The following is a 22,867-nucleotide window of genomic DNA, read 5'->3' as shown; positions in this document are numbered from 1 at the left end:
AATACGAAACGCCCCCACTTCTGCCCTTATGATTGAGGGAAAGTCATTGATGGAGTAGGTCTTAGTGGTTGGGCCAAGGATACTATCCTGCAGGACTCCTGCACTGAAGTCCTGAAGCTGAGATGATTGACCTCTAATAACCACAATCATTTTCTTTGGTCTCCAAACAGCAGAGAGTTTTCTCCCCAATTCCCATTGAATCCAATTTTGCTTGGGCTTCATGATACAAGAACAGTCACTCTCTTTCTGCTGTTCAGCTTTTCTGTTCATGTCTGCAATGAGGCTGTAAGGAAGTCAGAAGCTGAGCTGTATAACCCAAACTGAGTGGCGGTGAGCAGGGTTATTGCTGATTAAATGCTGTTCGATGGTTCTGCCAACGTACCTTCCATCACTTTGCTGATGATCAAGAGAAGACTTGTGGGACGGTAATTGCCTGGTCACATTTGTTTTGCTTTTTCTGGACAGGATACACCTGGGCAATCTTCCACATTGCCAGGTTTGTGTTGTAGCTGTTCTGGAACAATTTGGCTAAGGGTATGGCTATTTCTGGAGCACAAGTCTTTACTTGCTCTATTGTCAGAATACTGTCAGGGCCCATTGCATTTGCAGTATCAAGTGCCTTTCAGTTGTTTCTTGGTAACCAATGAATCAAGTTAGCTGAAGACTGGCATCTGTGATGCTGGGAACCTTAGGACAGATCATCCACTTGGCACTTCTGGCTGAAGATGGTTGCAAATGCTTCACCTTTGTCTTTTGTACTGATATATTGTACTCTCCCATCATTGAGGCTGGGGATATTTATGGAACATCTTCCTCCAGATAGAATCATAGAATCCCTACAGTGCAGAAAGCAGTCTTCGGCCCATCAAGTCTGCACCGTCAACAGTCCCATCCAGGCCCTAATCCCGTAAACTCACATATATACCCTGCTAATCCTTCTAATTTACGCATCTGAGATACTAAGGGGCAATTTAGCATGGCCAATCAACTTAACCAGACATCTTTGGACTGTGGGAGGAAACCAGAGCATCCAGAGGAAACCCACACAGACACAGGGAGAATGTGCAAACATTCTAAACATAATAATTGTTTAACTATCTGCATCATTCACAATTGAATGTGGCAGGACTACAGAGCTTGGATTTGATCCATTATTTGTGGGATTACTTAAATCTATTTATTGCATGCTGCTTACTCTGTTCGGTACACTAGTAGTCCTGCAGCTTCAGTGGGTTGGCACCTCATTTTAAGGAATGGCTGGTACTGCTCTTGGCACACTCTCCTGTACTTTGCATTGAACAAGGGTTGATGCCCTGGCTTAAATGTTAATGGAGGAGGATATGTTAGGCCCTGAGGTTACAAATTGCAGCTGTACACAATTCTGTCAACTTACTTAACAACACAACTCAGCAGGCTAGCAGAGAAAGCACTAGAGGAAACAAGGTTCTACTTGACAAAGTGTTGATCTGGAAATATTTATCAGTGGTGGAATAAAAATGGTTTCGCAGTCAGCAGTGTTATGAAGGTCATGCCAATAGTGGTACGATTTTGGGCCAAAAGTGCAGATGGGCTGGGGTGGCATTTGGGGTGAAAGCTAAATAGGGTTAACTTTGATCTTTTTGAGATTAAGGTGAAGGAAATTCTTCCCTGGGATAGATGGAGCAAAAAAACAAAAGTGATTACAAAGATAGACAGCTTTGGGTGACATGTGAAAACTAACATTGTGCTTATGAATAATATTGTCAAGATAGGATTATATCAATAAAGTGAAAGCAAGCTAGACCAGTGTAAAGGAGCTACTGCAGTGAAAGGTTGATGAAGATGCAGAAAGTGATTGATTTTGTCAAATACCAAAAAAGGTGCAACGCGACAGTGCAATACGATTGCATTCACTTCGGATATTAATAAGTAATAAAAGTGAACTTGATGCTGCTGACAAATGGAAAAAGACTGAAAGGATATAAAGAAGGTATTATGAAAAAAATTGTTTGTGGGAAAGGAGGAAAAGTTTGACAAGGGAGGGCATTAATGACAGCTTTAAAATTTGAAGAATCAGAGCTAAAAGATAGAGAACCACTAAGAATTGGAGAGCATTCAGCTGAGTAAGTGTAGTTACATGATAAAAAGGAAGCAGGCAAAACCACAAAGCTGAGAGAAGATCAACTTCGTAAGGGTTGGATGGGAGACGGAGAAGCTATCAAATGACATAGGTGGTCAAGCTAGCAAGCAGATAGCCTTGATCTTTGAAATGATAAAACCCAGGAGCTCTTCAGAATTAGTGTTTAAAGTGAAAGTGGGAGTGCACAGCAATAAGAGGAGACAGTTCATAAATTTCTGATATTTCAAGACATTTTTGTTATTGTCCTCTTTTTAATAACCATCAACCAAGGATAGCATGCTAGCAAAACATTTGTAGAGATTTTCTTTCTCACTCTGGCATCGTCAAGTTCTGCTTTACTGCTATACAGAACTGACAGTGGAATCTATCATCTGGCCAATACAAAAAAAGTAGCTTGACTAGTCTAATGGTCATTTGTGTGGGGCAATGCAGACAGAAAATAACTGCATTTTCCACAAAACAAACAAAAACATAATTCAGCATGTAAACCAGCTTAGAAAGTGTAAGCTTGGACAATTTATAGCTCAGTTAAATGGGTCAATACAGAAATTTACAACTTCACATCAATCGTAGTGAGTAGAAATCTTGCTCCTTATGGTTTCATAACATTAAATAAATTGTATACTTATCAGATGCCCCATTTGCTGTTCAATTTACAAATTTCACTTGCACTTACGTTAATATTAAAATGATTTCACAGTGAACATTTGTCTATTGACATAAATTCAAAACTCACCAACTGGTTTTTCACAAACCAGACCATCTGCCATTTCAGTGCATGCGTAAGCCTTCAATCCAGCAACTTCAGCTTTTACTAGATATGCACAGAAGCCAGAGTCATTGGGTTCACCAGGAAGCCACTGTAGAGTAGTGTTTGTAAAAGGTGACATATCTTCCCAACCCCAGTATGAGATGTTGATCTTGCGCAATCCAACCCAAGGTGATATCTTCTATTGTAACAATGGTTAAAAAAAAGAACAATTAGCCCTTTGGCTACACAAGCGTCATTTTCTCCTGCTTAAGGTCAATGTTGTTCTGGTTATGTTTAGTTTTTTTTTACTGTAACCTATTGCAACTTGCTGGGACACATTTTGAGTCTATTGCAGTTTTGTAGCTTATTTATTATATTCCAGTACAAGATTGACATTAATACTGCTCCAATTTAACACTTAAAAAAAGGACATTTCCATTGTGCTCTATTTCCACAACATTGACAAACATGTTTGACATTTCATAGATCTGTTAAGACTACTGTATCAAGCAAAGCTGTTTAAACACAAAATTAAATACATCATCCCCAACCCTTCACAAAGGCATAATACATCATTTTTTTTTCAATAGTGTGTGTACACAGAACAGTTAAATATTTTACTAGAGAAAAGATCTACTAGGTTTCAATATCTGATTTTTCAATGTATGAAAAGTAAAGTAATCGGTGAAGTCTTTAGTTTATCATGATTGGCATATTATTCAAAATGTTGAGTACTAAAATTAAGAAGTGGAAAAACACAATGTCACAGTAGAATAAACACATGGTACACCTTAAAACCCAGGTGAGAATCTAGCCTAGATAATGTATAAGGTTTCATTGCTCTTCTGGACAAAAAGATCAAAATAATTTTGAATGAGCACAACTTCAAAGTGCAAACTACCCACTTTACATTAAATTCACAAATTCAGTCAGGAAGGATTGCTTAAAAAATGTTCAAGTTAGTTTAGCAGTGAATGTTGTCAGGAGTTACCATTAATTTTACACTTGCTTGTCTAATGCAAGTGAATCAGTTATACCAAATTTGCTACACCACCTCGGTTACAACTTCAGGTAAAAGATAAGCACCCATTTCCTTCAAAACTCTTGAGCACCATAGTTTGTGGAAAAACACATAGGCACATTTAAACTGCAAAATGCGAAGTACAGCCAAGCACATTGTCTGTAATGTTAAAACCTACTGCATTCAACAAATGGCACATCTACCTGAGTGAGGAAGACTGGACATGTATAGAGAAATTTTAAAGCATATCATGAATGTGAAATGTCACACGTAGACATTAAACTGACTCTTGCCATTGAAACTCAGGCAAAAATTTCATTTCATCGCTGCTAGCACAGCTTGTACGCATGCAAGGTGAAGGGGTGTAGTTATGATTTTTCTGAAGTGAACACAAATTTACACCGCACCTCTAAAATAATAAAATGATCCAAGGCACTTCAAAGGAGAATTGGAAAACAAAATTTGACATCAGTCACATCAGGGAATACTAGAGCAGATGAGCAAAAGCTTGGTCAAACAGAAAGGCTTTGAGGAACATTTCCAAGGAGGGAAGAGAAGTGGGGGGTGGAAGTTTGCGGAGGCAATGTCAAATCTTAGGATCTAGGCAGCTAAAGGCACAATCATCAACGATACAGCAATTAAAATCAGAGATGTTCAAAGGTCCAGAATTAAAGGTGTATAGTTCTCAGTGGGTTGAAATACAGAGATAGGGAGGAGAGGGGTCATAGAGAGATTTGAAAGCAAGGATGAAAATTTTTAAATTAACAGCATCTTAAGTAGCATTTCTGGCCAGAAAATTGTCAGTTTTGTTCTATGTCTTGCATGGATGAACTCAATGCTGGAAATAGAAGGCTAAATTAACAAAACAACTTGTTATGGGCACTGATGAAGTGGGGAGGGCACCATCTGCAGAAATGAGACAAGATGCATAGAAAATTAGGGGGAACTAACATCAGAAGAATGAATAATGAAGCAGGAATTAGACTGAGCAAAGAAACAAGAACAGGCAAGTAAAAGAAAGACTTCCACTTATGCAGCACCTCTTGTGACCACCACATGTCCCAAAGCACTTTACATCTAATCTAGTACTTTTAAAGATGCAGTTGTAATGCAGAAAACATGGTAGCTTCCCACAAAGCCACCAGGTAATGTTATATTGATTAAGGAATAAATATCTTCAAACAGTGCCATAGGTTGTTTTACATTAAACCGAGGCCCTGCCTGCCCCCTTTGGGTGAATGATTCATCCGAAAGGCAGAAACTCTGAGTACAGAGAACTACTCAAGGTTATTATCGAGGATAAGGTTCATTGTCACTTGGAGAAGCTTAGGTTCTTGAGGAACAGTCAACAAATAGCTTTCCATCCTTTAACTTGACTGACACCTTTGATTAAAGGAACAGAAGATCAATGTGATATTGTCATGCGGCAGTTGTACTTTCAAAGTACAGTTGATAAAGCAAAATATAACACACATCGCAAGTTAAAGTGAGTAATGTGAAGAGATGCACTTGAGGAAGAAAGCACTTAGAAGCAGCATAATAATACTAAATAGTATTATTTTGAGAGGGTTCAAGAGCAGAGAGTGGGGGTGCACGTTCACAAATCTTTGAAGTAGGCATGGCAAGTTGATAAGGCAGTTAAGAAAGCCGATGGAATACATACATGACTTTGTAAATAGAGGCACTGAATACAAAAACAAGCTCACTGTGCTAAACCTTTGCAAATTTCTGGTTATGGCTCAGCTGGGCAGTACGGTTGCACAGTATGGGCAGCACGGTAACAGTGGTTAACGCAGCTCCAGGGTCCTGGGTTTGATTCCTAGCTCGGGACACTGTCTGTATGGAGTTTGCACATTCTCCTCATGTCTGCGTGGGTTTCCTCCTGGTACTCCAGTTTCCTCCCACAGTCCAAAGATATGCAGATTAGGTTGATTGGCCATGCTAAGAAATTGTCCCTTAGTGTCCAGGGATGCAAAGGTCAGAGGGATTAGTGGGTATAATATGTAGGGATATGGGGGTAGGGCCTGGGTGGGATTGTGTTCGGTGCAGACTCGATGGGCCGAAGGGCCTCTTTCTGCACTGTAGGGTTCTATGATTCTATGGATACCCATGTGCAAATCTGGGTACCACATTTCAGGATGGACATCAAGGCCTTGAAGGGATTACAAAGGAGAGATTATTTGGAGAGATTGGAGAAGCCAGGATTCTTCTCTTCAGAAGAGAGAAGGTTATAGGGAGTCCTAACAAAGGTATTCAAAATTATGAGAAGTCCAAAAATGTGCAGGTTAGGTGGATTGGCCATGCTAAATTGCCCCTTAGTGTCAGGGGGACTAGCTAGGGTAAATGCATGGGGTTATGGGGATAGGACCTGAGTGAGACTGTGATCGGTGCAGACTCGAAGGGCCAAATGTAGGATTCCATGATTCTATTTTAATAGGGCAGCACGGTGGCACAGTGATAAAGTATGACTTGATACCAGCCTTCGTGACTGTCTGTGAGGAGTTTACCCATTAAGTCCATGTCTGCATGGTTTCCTCTGGATGCTCCAGTTTCCTCCAACACTCCAAAGATGTACAGGTTAGGTGAATTGGCCAGGCTAAATTGCACCTTAGTGTCCAAAGATGTGTAAGTTGGGTTGATTAGCTATGGTAAATGCACAGGATTACAGGGATGGGGGAGGAGGGGGGGGGTGCGCTGAGTAAAATGCTCTTTCCGAGAGTCAGCGTAGACCCAATGGTCTCCTTCTGCATTGTATGGATTCTATGGCTCTAGGGGAAGCTGTTTCCTTCATAACTAGAATGGTAACCAAAGGCTACGAGTTTAAAATAACCGACAAAAGAACATGAATGAACAAGAAAAGTTTTGCCCACAACAGGACTGTTAAGGTCTGGAACTCGCTGTCCAAGTGGGCAACTGAATCAAGTTGAAACTTTTAAAAGACAATTAGTACATTTATGGAAAGAATTAATTTGCTTGGCTGCAAGAAAATTGCTGGGGTATAGGGTTAAATTGAACAGCTCTTTTAAAGACTCAGTACAAGTACGATAAATAAGTTATTTCTGCGTTGTTAAATTCTATGATCTTCTAACATCCCTCATTGCCATAAGTAAGGCTATTCCCATAGATGAGGAGGAAGGGAGCAAACATTTGTCTTAAGTTTACAGCCAAATTTCAGAAATGGTGATCGCTGCAATACATGCTTTACGTCTAATCACATTCAGGTAGCTCAGAAAATAATGAGCGAATGCCTCAATGTTCAATATTAAAGAACTATTACATTTTTGTTTTAAATCAGAAGGCTGAATAGAAAAATCTCAAATTATAATCCTCTCATTTGTGCCACAAATCCCCTGTTTCATAAGTCAAGCAAGTCTGAAGTTAATACCAGTTGTTTCAGAGATTAGCTACCTTTCAGTTGCATCCTAAAATCACAACAACTAGCAATGCACAAAAAAAAACTTAATCTTAAAGATTATTTGAAACTATGTATTGCCTTTGAATAACAGAGGACAATAGAAACAAAATAGATTTTCTTTAGATTTAAATTATATGATATGATAACCACATGGAACCTCTTCGTTAAGATTGTTTTTTTTTAAACTTGACAGATCGGAGAATAATCAGCAAACTCCTGAATTGTCACATAAACTAATGCAATTGAATGCCAGTCTCTCAATGTACAAGCTGCAAATGCAAGTCCACTGGCTGCCTGCCATTCATACAGAGTAGCAACATAGATGACAGTTTAAATTCTTAGCAAGACCTCTGGAGTGCAGAATCATTTGGGAACAAAGTACCCCACTATGGGAAAACAGGATTTTGAATCAGACCTTCCTTACTCCTGTTTAGTGCATACTGTCTTGGAAAAAAAATCTATCTACTACACCAAGCAAGGAACGGGCTCTTGATTAAATAAAAAAAGTACTGGTTATATCCCTTTCTCTTTTGCATTCTGTTCACATAACAAGCTGGGGGATATTATTAATTCAAAGAGGATTAACACACCCTGTTATTCATGTGAGCCACCTCTATTTCATGCCAAATGGGATAAGCTGTCATGTAAATTATCTTAAACACAACAAAGTATTAAATTCATTGGACTGTTTCAGCCCTAAGTGCCATTTTCATCATACATTGATTCAACAAATGAAAATTTAGCTTGACAACTCCAAATGGCAAGAATGATAAGTTAGCTGCCAAACTTGCTATCTATTACTTTCAGCTTTGATTCTACAAAACAAAAATTCAGTTACACCAAGTCTGGCTGTGCCAGACTTCCAGCAGCAGACATGGATTAAGAAGTGGTTCTTGTCACAATGTTACCATGCCACATCAGTGTAACATTGCGCTGGAGAACAAAATTTTTCTCTATCCAGATGTATAAATTAAAAGCCTCTTGGAGTAAGATTCCCATGCTCTATTGTACATATTTCATGGCACAATTAAGTATTTCAGTATCAGGTTGCAATGTCAATGTTCCGCTTATATTAAAGAAAGTATACTAAAACATTCTGAAATTAAGACACAAAGAACAGAATAATGTCACAATAGTAAAGAACTTAATGCTGTGAAATAAAATGTCACTCTCTGTGTGGACTTTGCACATTCTCCCCGTGTCAGCTTGTGTTTCCTCCAGGTGCTCCGGTTTTCTCCCCAGTCAAAGATCTGCAGGTTAGATGAATTGGCCATGCTAAATTCTCCCTCAGTGTACCCGAATAGATGCCAGAGTATGGCGACTAGGAGATTTTCACACTAGTTCCATTTCAGTGTGAATGTAAGCCGACTTGTGACTATAAATAAGCTCTACTTTTTACTTTATCAATAGAACATTGCTTCCCAATTGTTTTCCTGGTGTAACCCCATTGGCCTCGGATTTGGGAGTGTTCAGCTTGTTAGTGGGAGTGGCTGCCTTCTGATTATGAGCACATCAGGATAGTTTGTTTCTGAAGTGCCAAAATAAAACAAACCAGTGGAATAATAACTTTTGATATGGCAGCATAACTAACCTACACTACTATATCAACGTATCAAAATAAGACAAAACATCATAAAACCAAAGTAACAGCTATAGTTAGGTTTATTCTCATCAAAAAAAATTAAAACATCCTATAATATTAAATTCCTACATGCATAAATCACAAAAAGGTAGCACGCAAGTTCAGCAGGTTATAGGGAGGGCAAATGGAATGTTGGCCTTTATTTCAAAATAGGGAAGTCTTGTTAAAACTAATTAAGCCACACTTGGAATACCTGGAATTGGGCCCCTCATTGAGCGGCACGGTGCCATACAGTGCCAGGGACACAGGTTCAATTCTGGCCTCGGGTCACTGTCTGTGTGAAGTTTGCACATTCTCCCCGTGAGGCGTGGGTTTCCTCCAAGAGTTCTGGTTTCCTCCAAACAGTCCAAAGATATGCGGATATGGTTGATTGGCCATGCTAAATTGACCTTAATGTCAGAGGGGTTTGCAGGATAAATATGTGGAGTTACGGGAGTGGGGCCTGGGTGGGATTGTAGTCGGTGCAGACTCAATGGGTCAAATGGCCTCCTTCTGCAATGTAGAGATTCTATGATTCCATCCAAGATATTCTGGCATTGGAGGGAGTCTAGAGAAGGTTCCCAGAGTTGATCCCTGGTATGGAAGGGTTTTCTTATGGAGGTAAGATTGAGCAGGCGGGGCCTGTACTCACTAGAGTTTAGAAGAATGAGAGGTGATCTTATTGAGACATATAGTATTCTCAGGGGTCTTGACAGAATAAATGCTGAGAGGTTGTTTCCCTTGTGGGAGAGTCTAGGACCAGAGGGTATAACCTCAGAGTACAGGGTGCCCAGTTAAAACAGAGACGAGAAGGAATTTGTTCTGAGGGTAGTGAACCTGGAATTCTTTAATGCAGAAATCTAGAGAGGCTGGGTCTTTAGTATGTACAAGGTTGAGATAGAATGATTTTTAATCAATAAGGGAATCAAGGGTTTTGGGGATAAAGTGAAAAAGTGGAGTCAGGGATCAGAACATCTGATCAGTCATGATTTCATAAAATGGCAGTGCAAACTCAATGAGCCAACTGGCCTATCTCTTTTAATGCTTCATATAGTGTGCATCCACTAATCATGCAAAATTGAACAAATTGGAAGACTTAATCTCAATTACCTGAACTGTATATTTGTGCAGCTCATCTAGAACAAATTCAACTTCCTTTGATGTAGTAAGAGATGCCAAGTTTCCACTAAGATTGTAACAATAAAGTTTTGCATTATCGTAGTTTTCTCGACTTGCATTGATCCGGAGGCAGACATCCCCAACGTGGCTCCAGCCTTCTCCGCAAAGGTGGGCTGAAATTGTAAGAACAAAAACAGTTTTTATACCTTTTTCAAGATCTGGAAACATGACTGACGTATGGTGAAATGGCACAAAACAACTTTGAATTTTACAGATGTTCCCAGTCACCTAAATTGCCAAACAATCACATACATAGGCCACTGTTTGTCAACCACCATTCAGAATTATCCTACAGGCTGGTGACAGTATGCCAACTGCAAAAAGCAAGAAGTTGGAAGGCTTAAGTTTTGTTTTTAATGCAACTATTTTACAGCCAATTTTTGTTTCTTTTTTGCAAAATATCAATTTGTTTTCCAATGGGCAATCACTTTCTCCTTTAATCATCCTTTGAAATAAACTTCAAAGTTGCATCCCATATAATTTCCCCTCCACCACATCACAAGTAGTCATTAAAATGATAAGTGCCTGAAAAATCTGCTTAACTAATTAATTGAGGGAAGAATCTTTTGAATTTAAAATAAATTAAGTAAGCAACATCTACATTTAGTTCTTTTGTGGGAAAGCTGCTTTAATTTAACATTTTCTAAGCGTAAACCAGTTATTTTTAATCCATTTTAAGAAGAGCCATTTTTCCTTCCTCAATGTTTTGAAATTTAAAAATTTAATTTAAAAGAAAGCTTGCTGTGTCTTCATCGCATGCATTTTTATTGCAGCATCTTCACCAGAAAGGGAAATTCAAATTGTGGACGATCATTTGAGAAAGTAGAAGGATCTAAATCTGAGGCAGGAAAATCAAATAAAATCATCAAGTTAGACCCCAAAACAGGATTGGTTGATACAAGCACCAAGCAGAGAATAACAGTCTCTCTTTTCTCCATTTTCTTAAATGGTTGAAGAGTGCTTTATTTGGTAACCACATTATTCTATTTATTGTAATGAATATGACAACAAGGACAATGACAACAAAATTACCACTTAAATATGAGGAAAAATTTTAAGGAACTTGCAATGACCATTTTATCATTTATAATTTGAAACAATTACCAGGATTGGTTCAGTTAGTAGATGGTAACAAAATTAAAAACTGTACATTATTGTAATATCTTAAGCACAGAACAATCCATGACAGTAGTTTGTTTCTTTACATGTACATTTTGCCTTGTTCAGATTTTTACCTGGTAATGCTTGACACTCCTGGTTTCGCTGATCCCACTGACAGTTAAGCTTCATTGAGCAGGTCTTGCAGCTTGTAAATTTGCTACAAATATGCTCATTCCGCATACGGCATTTGGTACTGTTTGTCACAGACTAGGAGAAGAAATGTTTAAAATTGTCACTGACTATTTTACCACAGTTTAGTGCAATCACAACACAAAACATCACATTAAACTCCTCATTTAATATCTAGTACTACTGAAAAATAGATTTTTTTTAAATATGCAAACATAACTGTACATTACTGGTCCAAATGTCAGAAAAGGTCTGAAAATGGTTTGGAATTGCTTACAAATCTTAATTTCAAACCAAATATTTTTAAAGCAGGAGAAACAACAACAGATCAAACTATGATGAGTAAAAGTGGACAATAAAAAGGATATGGGCACACATTGGTTCCAGTACTTAAAGAAAGAATATGTTGGTGAAAGTTATGATGAATGGCATGTTGCATGAAAAGTTTGAATTTGCCGTGTAGAATTCTACAGGATCCATTCCAGAACTTTCAATAGTCATTTCTTATTTGCAGCCAAGCTTCCCTTTTTGAGAGATAAAGTATGGATGGAAAACTGGGGGAGTGGGATTATGCACAATGGAGCATGAAGAAAAGTGAATCGTACTCAATACAAGCTAAAGCTTTCGAACTTGTCAGTAATTTCAATGGTTACTGCTAACTAAACTCACTATTATAGTTGAAATTTTTCTTCACAGCTACTGTCAAATTTGGATTTTTTTGTCAAAAACAATATCTTTAAATAAATGCTGGGGAAACATCAAAACAAAAGATGCATTCAAAGAGAGGTTAGACAAGCATATTAGGAAGAAAACATGGTATCAAGGAAAAATTTAAATGAGAAAAGATGAAAGGAAGCTCGTATGCAGCACAAATACCAGAATGGGCTGGTTAAGGCCAAATGCCCTCCTCTTAACTTTACATCTGATATATGTAATCCCATTCTCTGTAAAGGCAAAGCAAGTTATAGCCTGAATCAGTTGCTAAATTTGAACTTCTGATCCAATGCAATTACCCAGTACTTTCTTAACTGTCACACTATGCTATTTTCCATGGAACTCTACAGCTCAGAAAAGCCTTTCAGCCAAACACATTCACCGGTTTTAATCTCACTGTTTCAATTTTCCCATCACGTGATAACTTATCTGCTTCAAATATCTATCTAATTTACCCTTTAGAGATGCAATGTCACAATCACCACCTATAGCGATTATTTTACCCGAGCAATTTTCTGCATAAAACAAATTTCTCCTGAACCACCAGCTCATTCTCTGAGAATTTACCATGATAGCTTTGTCACTTGCAAGTTATTAGAGGTGAGGAAATGTCCAATTCAAACAAAACAAAAGGTTGAAAAGGTTTTTTTTTAAAATGGAAACTTATGTTTCTGAGAACTTCTTATTTCAACAAATTAATATGATGCAATTTATCTTGCTAAATAGCCAATTGCTTAACAAATACCCTGAACATAAATCTTTCCCTATTAACACCCTAATGGTTTTGGGCAACATAGGATGCACTTGAGTTAAAATTCCAATGATCAATTTGCCTTTAAGGCCTTTCGCTCTGTCTCCATAATGTGGAGATGCCAGCATTGGACTGGGGTAGGCACAGTAAGAAATCTTCCAACACCAGGTTAAGTCCAACAGGTTTATTTGGTAACACATGGAGGGGCAGCACTCCAAAAGCTTGTGCTACCATTGGACTTTAACCTGGTGTTGTGAGATTTCTTACTATGCTTCTATATGCAAGGGATGATTTAATAAAGAATTCAACAACTGCTGGACTGACAAAAAAAAAATTGACATTCCAGCGCACTATTGCACTGTCAGAGGTGTCATCTTTCAGGGACCCCATCTGCCTTCTCTGGCAGATGAAGAGATCCCACGGCACTTTAAGAGCAGGGCAATTATCCTGGGTAATATGCCCTGGCCAATATTCAATCTTAATCAACATCACAAAACAGATTACCTGGTCATCATCAGATTTATAGATTGTAAGGGTCTGCAGTGCACTGAACAGACTGGCACATTTCCCAAATTACAACAGTGACTGTAACACAAAATTATGCCACTAGCTGTAAAGAGCTTTGGGACATCTGGTGGTTGTAAAATGCATTACATAAATGCAAACCTGTATTTCTTTTCTTTCAAAGAAGTTACGTGTGACAGGCTCTACCACTCATAAGCTGGCAACCCATAAATACCATTACACAAATTTGCATGTGCTCATACTCCTCCCGTGCACCAAAAATAATTGTACTATATCATTTCAGAACATTTGGAAAAACATGTTTTTAATACAATGCCAAATTTTTAAAAGCTTACATTCATTGGTCATAAAAGATGTTATTCAGTGTATTTGTTTTTGTATTTTGTATTCAAATTAAGAAATAGATTGGTTTCAACAAATATTCACAGCTTGGACTTAAAATAGATGAAGCTTAAAGCTTCCTTCACATATCACAGTGATATAACAAACCCAAAGTTCAAAAGGATTCCTTCACCTCACTTACTGTACTGTCTGGAGACAATACACATCCCTTTAACCTGTGCTCAATGCTCTTTCCACTCACATTGTTGGCCACTTTAAGACTTGAATAGCAGGTTAGGTGTAAAGATTCGCATTCTAATCAGTAATCTGTAAACCGTCTATGCTGTTATATGCCCTGTCTGAGGCCAGTACTCTCCATTCACCTGATGAAGAGGGAAACCTCGAAAGCTTAAGAACATAAGAACATAAGAAATAGGAGCAGGAGTAGGCCATCTAGCCCTTCGAGCCTGCCCCGCCATTCAATAAGATCATGGCTGATCTGTCGTGGCTCAGTTCCACTTTCCCGCCCTCTCCCCATAACCCTTAATCCCCTCTCTTATCAAGAACCCATCAACCCGCTTCTTAAAAATATTTAGCGAGGCAGCCTCCACCACTTCAACGGGCAGAGAATTCCAGAGATTCACCACCCTTTGAGTGAAGAAGTTCCTCCTCAACTCCGTTCTAAACCGCCTCCCCTTTATCTTGAGGCTGTGCCCCCTAGTCCTACTGTCTTTTTTGAGCGGGAAGAGTCTCTCCACCTCTATCCTATCCATCCCATTCATCATCTTATACGTCTCAATGAGATCTCCCCTCATTCTTCTAAACTCTAACGAGTACAAGCCCAGTTTATTCAGCCTCTCCTCATAGCTCAACCCCCTCAACTCCGGTATCAGCCTAGTAAACCTCCTCTGCACTCCCTCCAGGGCCAAAATATCCTTGCGCAGGTGCGGCGCCCAAAACTGCACACAGTACTCCAGCTGCGGCCTCACCAATGCCCTATACAGCTGCAGCAAGACCTCCCTACTTTTATATTCAATCCCCCTCGCTATGAAGGCCAGCATCCCATTCGCCTTCCTGACCACCTGCTGCACCTGCAAGCTGGGTTTTTGCGACTCATGCACAAGGACCCCGAGGTCCCTCTGCACCGTCGCCTGCTGCAGTTTTTCGCCACGTAAGTAATAGTCCTTCCTACCATTCTTCCTACCAAAGTGGACCACCTCACACTTGCCAACATTAAATTCCATTTGCCATTTCCTGGCCCATTCGCCCAGCCTATCTAGATCCTTCTGCAGACTCTCCACACCCTCCGCACAATTTGCCTTTCCCCCAATCTTGGTGTCATCAGCAAATTTCGACACCCTGCACTCGGTTCCCTCCTCCAGATCATCTATATAAATGGTAAATAGCTGAGGCCCCAGCACCGACCCCTGGGGCACCCCACTAGTCACCAACCGCCAATCCGAATAGCACCCATTGACCCCCACTCTCTGCCTCCTATTTGACAACCAATCCTCTATCCACGCTAACACCCTACCCCCAACTCCATGTCCCCTGACCTTCTGCAATAACCTCTTGTGAGGTACCTTGTCAAACGCCTTCTGAAAATCCAGAAAGACCACATCCACCGGCTCTTGCGAGTTTACTATCAAATAAATGGGTTGGACTTAAACCTAGTGTTGTCAGACTTCTTACTGTGTTTACCCCAGTCCAACACCGGTATCTCCACATCATTCCTTCAGTATTGTTACCAGAGTAACCGAGCCATTTCATACATATATTGGTGCGAACAAAGTTTCTAATTTTCTCCTTTAACTTGCACCTTAAATTCAGAAAGTGCCATCTTGTTTAAGTCCCTGCACAAAAGCAAGTGCACTACGTTCCTAATTTCTCCCAGTAACTCAAATGATACTGTTGAAAACATCTGGGAAGGCAGCAGAAAGATAAACATTAAACTTTGTGAAATTAAATAAATCCTCTAACATAAAACATATACAAATTACACATGTAATGAAATGTATCCCTGTCTTATTCTGCCATTTAAATGGTTGCTGCACACAAAATATCATGAAACACCATATGTGAATCATTGATTTTTTAAAATAGTCTTATTTGCAAAACTCTCAAATTTCACAGGTGTTTTGTTCATATTTGCATTGTGCCTCTGATCTCATCAGAGCCACAATTACATATGCATAAGCTTGATGCTGAAAGAATACATTGTCTGATAAACAAATACCTAGTTTAATGAAAACAGATGATAGTGCAAATTCTCAGCAGGTCGGCCAGTGTTTGTGGACAGACACCATTGACATCTCATCAGCACTGGGAAAATAAGAAACTTAACTGATTTTAAGGAAGAGGGTGGGGAAATGAACAGACAGGAAGGACTGGTGTAATAGTGTATTTCCTTGAAAATAAAAGCAGCAGTTAATCCAAAACTATGGGCATAATTATTCCAAAGAACTTTGAGTGTTGTTCCCCAGCACGAAAAGCAAGGTGATTCCCACTGCTTTGATTGGCCAAATCTAGCCCCCCCCCCCCCCTCAGTCACTAGCATTAGGTCTCCCCATCACTAGCAGCAACCGCCCTAGCACTTCCAGGTGAACAAAACTCACTATGGCATCAGCAGAGCCCCCCTTTCAGGATCTCGTCCTCCATGCCACCCTTCAGGCCCTGGCACTTAAATTTAAAAATGCTAACCTGACTCACTCCCTCATTGGGCACGAACCAGTTTATGTTGCCAGTTGGGGGTGGGGAGAATCTCATAACAATTTCTCCCCAGAGCAAATCATGTTATCACCGCTCTCATGAGATTATCCAGCTATGACAAGATTTCAGCCTTCGCACGTGGGGCCAGAGAATCACCAAACAGAATTATTGTAACAATGCAACCAGTTGGACTAGTACCTGTATAGGGTGAAGCAATGCATGTAAACTCTTGCAGCATGCTATACCCAAAGACAACAAAGCCTTGCAATGTCCATGCAGGAAGAGATTACCCCTCAATGGTTATCTACACATCTGTCTCCAGGATACTCTGGATTAAGTAAAAAAGTCTGGCACATTTCGTGCTAATAGAGTACTTTACCACCCACAGTGAATGTAAGGGAACATGTGATCCACACATAAGGGTCAGTCTAGTGTTGGAAAGGGTGCAAGATCAGAAACCCCAAAACATATCATGAAGCGACACTAGACCCCAGCAATTTTTCTGTTTTGGCATAAATGAAAGGGAAGAATGCTTCGCCTCAGGAGTAACTGCACTGACAAATTAGGGATTCTTTCATTGAAACAAGGTTTGTTCATGATACAAAATGGAACTGTTTAACTCTCAACTGTTGAACAATCTTTAAACATGAAAAAACTCAACTTCTAACTTATTATTCAGTTCCAATTAAGCAATATTTATCTTATTGACTTAAACCCCACTTCAAAAATATTTAGCGACTCCAGGCATACTTGCTTTGACTTGGGATAACAGCGTTGGAGCTTCCAGAGAGAGATTTTGTAGAGAGAGAGAGAGAGCGCACGCTACTTGGAGGTTTTTATCTTTAGAATTTTCTTTTCAGCGACCAAATGCAGAAAGCTGTTTTTCTCAGCTACAAACCCAACTCCTCCCATTTCTGTACCACATGACAATATAATCCTGTATAGCTAACTCACCTTCAAGAAAACACTCAAAGGCACTTTTCTTTGGTAAACAAAAGCTAATTAAGCCTGCTAAATAAATAATTACATGACAAAAATGAGTAATTATCCTGCTTTGCATCATCCACTTGTAACAAAACACTGCATCCTTAAGCAATCCACCTCAAATATAAAATATATTAATAGCACAGTATTAAAAGAAGCATATATACACATACACAGTTCCTGTAGTTAAGAAATATGTGCAGTTAAACTACTTAAGATGACAAAGACCTCATTAAGGTCTACTGAATGGTATTCAACACCCTACAACATGGTGGCACCAAATGAAAAAACTCAAAAGTTTGCAAAAATCCTGCAAGGCTAAAGAAAAATGCAAAAAAAACTGACCTGAAGAAAAACTCAAGAAGCAAGAAGGGAAAGGCTCTATAGAAAGGCTTAAAAGCTATAAGTAGAACATTTAAATTCCTCGCTGCAGCAGAAATCTTGAAGTCCAGCTTCAACTCTCAGAATGCAGAGTTAGCTCAACCCTGTTAGATCTCCTAAAGCTCTTCAATCCCACGATAATGTAAAGCCCAAGAAGCTTTAAAATATTTCACTGGTCAGAAATTGCCATTTAAAAATTCTACCTGAAAAACCAGATTTTCAAACTGGTACCTGAATATGTGCCTCCAAGCTCACTCCAAAACGAAAGAAAAAATAAATTAATGAACTAATTCAGAAGAATCATGACTATGAATCAGCTTTTACGGCCAGCAATGGCCAGGATCCAACGTTTTTGCAACCCTAAAGCACAGCACTGAAATGGAGAAATCTGCAGCTCGTCAATCCAAGCAGTCATTTTTAAAATCTTTTCAAGGCTGAGCATGAAGGTCACTGCAGTGGGACAGTGCCAAAACTGGCCAGCATGGGTAAACCTTTATCTTCAAACAAACAGCATCTCGAATTTCAGCAAATTCTGGAATTCTCTGCCCGTTGAAGTGGTGGAGGCTGCCTCGCTAAATATTTTTAAGACGCGGGTTGATGGGTTTTTGATAGGAGAGGGGATTAAGGGTTATGGGGAGAGGGCGGGAAAGTGGAACTGAGCAGCGACAGATCAGCCATGATCTTATTGAATGGCGGGGCAGGCTCGAAGGGCTGGATGGCCTACTCCTGCTCCTATTTCTTATGTTCTTATGTTCAAATGCTGAAAATCTAAACCAAAATTTTTTAACCATAGATCAGAAATCCACTCTTTCAGATTGATTTGGTTTTATCCAAGCCCAGATCAATCATATAATTTGGAATTTCTTGGGAAAAAAAATTGCTTCAAGTCTGGACAAAAAAACAGAAGCGGAACAAGTTAAATAAAACGCTGCTTAGTTCAGTCGGACGATACCGGACGACATTATTGCTAGACGAGGAATTAAATCATCTGTTAAATATGAAGTTGCACTAAAATCACTCAGTGCTTATTTTAACCTAGCACGCAACAAAATTCTCAAAAAGACTAAATTTAATTAGATGTCCAGCAGCAAGGAGATACCGCCGACTCATTCACTAATGAACTGTCCAAGATGGCCGAAGCTGTGAATACAAACCCCCACCTAAAATCTGAATTCATCAGGAACAGAATGTTTGTCGGATTCTCAGACATGCTGAAAACGAAGGAAGATTTAACCCTTGAGAAAGTTATCACGTTGTTAGGCTGTCTGAACTCAGTGTGCAGCACGAGTCCATTTTAGGAGGACAAAATAAAACGTGGTACAAAAGAAACACCATACTCCAGTTAATTAAACAGTGCAGAAACACACCAGGCTATGGGAAACAATGCCGTAACAAGCAATTTCTGTCAGCATTGTGGAGCAGAATGCCCCCACAGGTGAGATTAATGTCCTCCAGTTTCAGTCCACTGCTTTCAACGCAACAGGGTTGAACAGTTTGGCAAACTGAAAACATCTAAACTGACAGAAAACCCAAAAATTATTCATGAAGTTGAGACTGCACTCTAAGAGGACATACAGCCATGCTTCTTGGATGAAGTCAAAGATCTTAATTTTTGTTTTGGAATGCGGACATTTTAGTTACGACCAGCTCACAAGCTTTAGTTGGATATGGGGCCAACGTTGGCTCCTGTCAGAGAGCGAGCCATGGCTCACGACCCAACTGCTAAATGTCACCCACAATTCACCTAAGCACAGTGGAGGTATAACACTCCTGGTGTTAGCAAACCAAAGGTAGTTTTAAGGATTTATATTAGTAAACATTAGAAATAAAGTATAATTTTAAATGTGTTTAAGCTTATGTTTTTGTACCTGGAAGGTACAAACCTATAGTTATATTCTTACTAGACAAAGGTGGCTTGTAGGCGAGAGGTTTGGTTCAGTTCCAGCTGTGTTTCTATCGTGCTTAGAGAAGACTACAGCATGAAGGTAAATAGAAGGAGCAGTGGTTGCTTTGCAACTAGGGGCTTTTTGAGATGGGAAGAATATAAGAACATATGTAAGGCTTTTAATTTTAGCTTGTTTGTGGTTGGAGATAGGATATGGAGGAGTGAACATCTCTTAACTCTGACAGACAGACTCATAAGAGCTGCAAAGCGTCAGGCTTCCCAAAGGACCAAATACAATCCAGATAACCAGGAGATAAACAATGTCTGAACAAGACTGAAGTTGAGAGTAGAGACCAAGATATTATTCAGGATAATTGAAGGGGAAAACGAAACAAAGTTTTACTAAGACAGTTGTAGTAATCTGATTTAACGTGGGAAAACAGACTTCAAAGGCATATCAAAAGTTAAATGCCATCTTAACAGAATCTGGGAATCAATAGTTAAAGCAACTGTCAACAGTTTATACCACAGTCAAGACAAAGAAATCCTAAAAGGGAAGTGGTAAAACCAATGGATTTATTGTTAAAAGTGCATTGGAAGCTTTGTTTAAGAGAATCATTTGAAAAACCTGGACTGGATTTCAGAATTCAAGTCACTAATGGAAAGCATTAGTGTGAAAGAAGATTTTAAAGCTTGTTTTTTGGAAACTCTCATGTGACATGGTGGTCAGCTTTGCTGCCTCACGGCACTAGGGACCTAGGTTCAATTCTGGCTTCAGGTAACTGTCTGTGTAGAGCTTGCACATTCTCTCCGCATCTGCATGGGTTTCCTCTGGGTGCTCCAGTTTCCTCCAGCTGTCCAACAATATGCGGGTTAGGTTGATTGGCCATACTCAATTGCCCCTTAGTGTTAGGGGGATTAGCAGGGTAAATACGCGGGGTTGCAGTGATAGAGCCTGGGTGGAACCGTTCTCAGTGCAGGCTCAATGGGCTAAATGGTCTCTTTCTACATTGTAGGGATTCTATGATTCAATGACAATTATCCGGGGGATTCGAAGGAGAAATCTACAGACGTTCACTTGAAGTTCAGAGTGGAGAGTGTATTTGACCACAACATCTTGCGTGTTTAAAGCGATGCTGTGTTACTGACACTGTTGTAGCTTGAGATGTAATTTGTAATCCATGTTAGTCTTAAATTCTGTGCGTACTAGTTAAGCTAAAGGGGCGATTAAAAGAGCATTATATCTTAATACAATCTTTTCATGTTTCATAATTTTTTTCCTTGTTAAAACTAACTAGATGTCCTGTTACTCTTCCTCCATGTTTTCTTAAAGTTCAATCTCTTGAGCCAGGATTCCATTCTGGAACCTCCTAAACACCAACTGAGATTGTAACACTGGAGAAAGACACCTACAAGCACCACTTGAGATACAAGGGTAAAAGATCCCAGCAAGGATAATTCGTGGTCTCCAATCAGAACTATCCTCTACAAAGCTGCAAAGCACAAGTCAAACTTAACCTTCTGCAAAAAATTGACCAATTAAGGGCCTGGCTTCAAGTATAAAATTGAATTCCCAAGTTCTGTACAGGACTGGGCCAATGAAAAACGAATAGAAAACTACACCAAGGGAAACTGCTCAACCAGTGTGCACATTCATGCTACAGAAGATTCTCCATCCACTTACAAAACATGTGCTGCAGAAGCAGAAGCTGGATGAGATGACAAACATGGGAGCCATCTCCAAAGTCACATAAGCAACTACATGGTGTTTCAGGATTGCCTCAATCCCAAAACCGAAGGGGTCCATCCATATCTGCATGGCTTGACACAGTTTAATAAGTAGTAAGCTGGAGAAGCTAGACTCAGTGCTGGGTGCCCGCAATAGCTTTTGTAAACCCCTTTGACAGAAAGTCCTGGCTGCTGACCACATTCATTACCCACTTCAGCAGATTCTACTTTAATCTCTTGCCATTTGGAATCACTGCAGCATGGAGGTTTTCAATGTACAATGTCAACCATTTTCCAGGGCCTCCAGGGGCTCATTTGTCACATATGATGTATTGGTTCATGATGGAGGAAAATGACAAGAGACTCAGCAGTGTTAGAAGAAAGGGAAGTAAGAGTTCCCCAAAACATGAATTTTGTTCCTGAGCCACATGTTCAGCAAAGGCATAACCACAAATCCACAGGAAACTAAAGCTGTTAATGAGATCCCAACCCCATCCTCAATTCCAGGCTTCCAGTGATTCTTGGGGGTGGTGAGCCAGCTGACAAAACTTTTACCAAACTTCATAGCATCATAGAACCCCTATAGTGCAGAGGAGGCCATTCAGCCCATCGAGTCTGTAACAACCACAACGTCACCTAGGCCCTATTCCAAAACCTCACATAATTACCCCGCCAATTCCCCTGACACTAGGGTCAATTTAGCATGGTCAATCAACCTAACCTGCAGAACTTTGGACTGTGGGAGGAAACAGAGCACCTGAAGGAAACCCACAAAGACATGGAGAAAATGTGCAAACTCCACACAGATTACAGAATATTTGAGGCATCTGCTAGAGAAAAGTCAAAAATAGCCCAAAGGTGAGCAGGCCAGGCAGATTGGCCATGCTAAATTGCTCTTTAGGGTCCTTAGATCTGTAGGTTAGGGAATGAGCCATGGTAACTGTGTCAGATTATGGGGATAGGGAGGGGGAAATGGCCTAAGATACTCTGTCAGACAGTCAGTGCAGACTCGACAAGCCGAATGGACTCCTTCTATGTCTATGTATGCCATAGTCCTGACACTCGCAACAAATGAAGCATTCACTCAACCAAGATGTTACTGAGCTCTACTGACAATCTGGCGCACAACAACCCATCCCTGCCCATCAACAAAGCAGACCATAGGCTTTGGCTCTTGTGCATAGTGCTTTTCCACGAATAACTGGATAGAAATCAATGAGCAGTTTAAAAGGTAAAGGTAAAGTCGCCATAGTCCCAGGTGACCATCGGCTGCTCCCGCTTTGAGGGGAAGAGATGACTGATGTCCTCATGAAAGGGCAAAGTTGAGGAGGCAGTATGGGATCTGTGTCACTAACCAGTTATTCAACCAACAGAACTAAACCAGCCCCCAAAACTTGAACCAGCCGAATGTTTGGCAACGGCACTGTCTAATTATAATTATAAATTGTCCCATTGGTAAGATGCAGCATGGAT

General features: G+C 39.9%; 1 protein-coding gene across 3 annotated transcripts in view; it reads right to left on the bottom strand.

Annotated features, from left to right (window-relative positions):
- atrnl1b (attractin-like 1b) overlaps positions 1–22,867 on the bottom strand; it is an 883,775-nt gene that overhangs the window by 653,469 nt on the left and 207,439 nt on the right. For all 3 annotated transcript variants that reach the window (XM_080205830.1, XM_080205831.1, XM_080205832.1), the window contains 3 exons: positions 11,342–11,474; positions 10,038–10,219; positions 2,856–3,069 (listed from right to left, as the gene is read on the bottom strand). In XM_080205830.1, the coding sequence (XP_080061956.1) occupies positions 2,856–3,069; positions 10,038–10,219; positions 11,342–11,474 (529 nt within the window). The remainder of the gene's footprint in view (positions 1–2,855; positions 3,070–10,037; positions 10,220–11,341; positions 11,475–22,867) is intronic.

This window comes from Carcharhinus amblyrhynchos, chromosome 17, assembly GCF_965287045.1.
Source record: "Carcharhinus amblyrhynchos chromosome 17, sCarAmb.v2.hapA, whole genome shotgun sequence".
Classification (NCBI taxonomy): domain Eukaryota; kingdom Metazoa; phylum Chordata; class Chondrichthyes; order Carcharhiniformes; family Carcharhinidae; genus Carcharhinus; species Carcharhinus amblyrhynchos.
The sequence above is the reverse complement of the archived record's forward strand: the minus strand, read 5'-3'. Positions and strand labels throughout refer to the sequence as shown.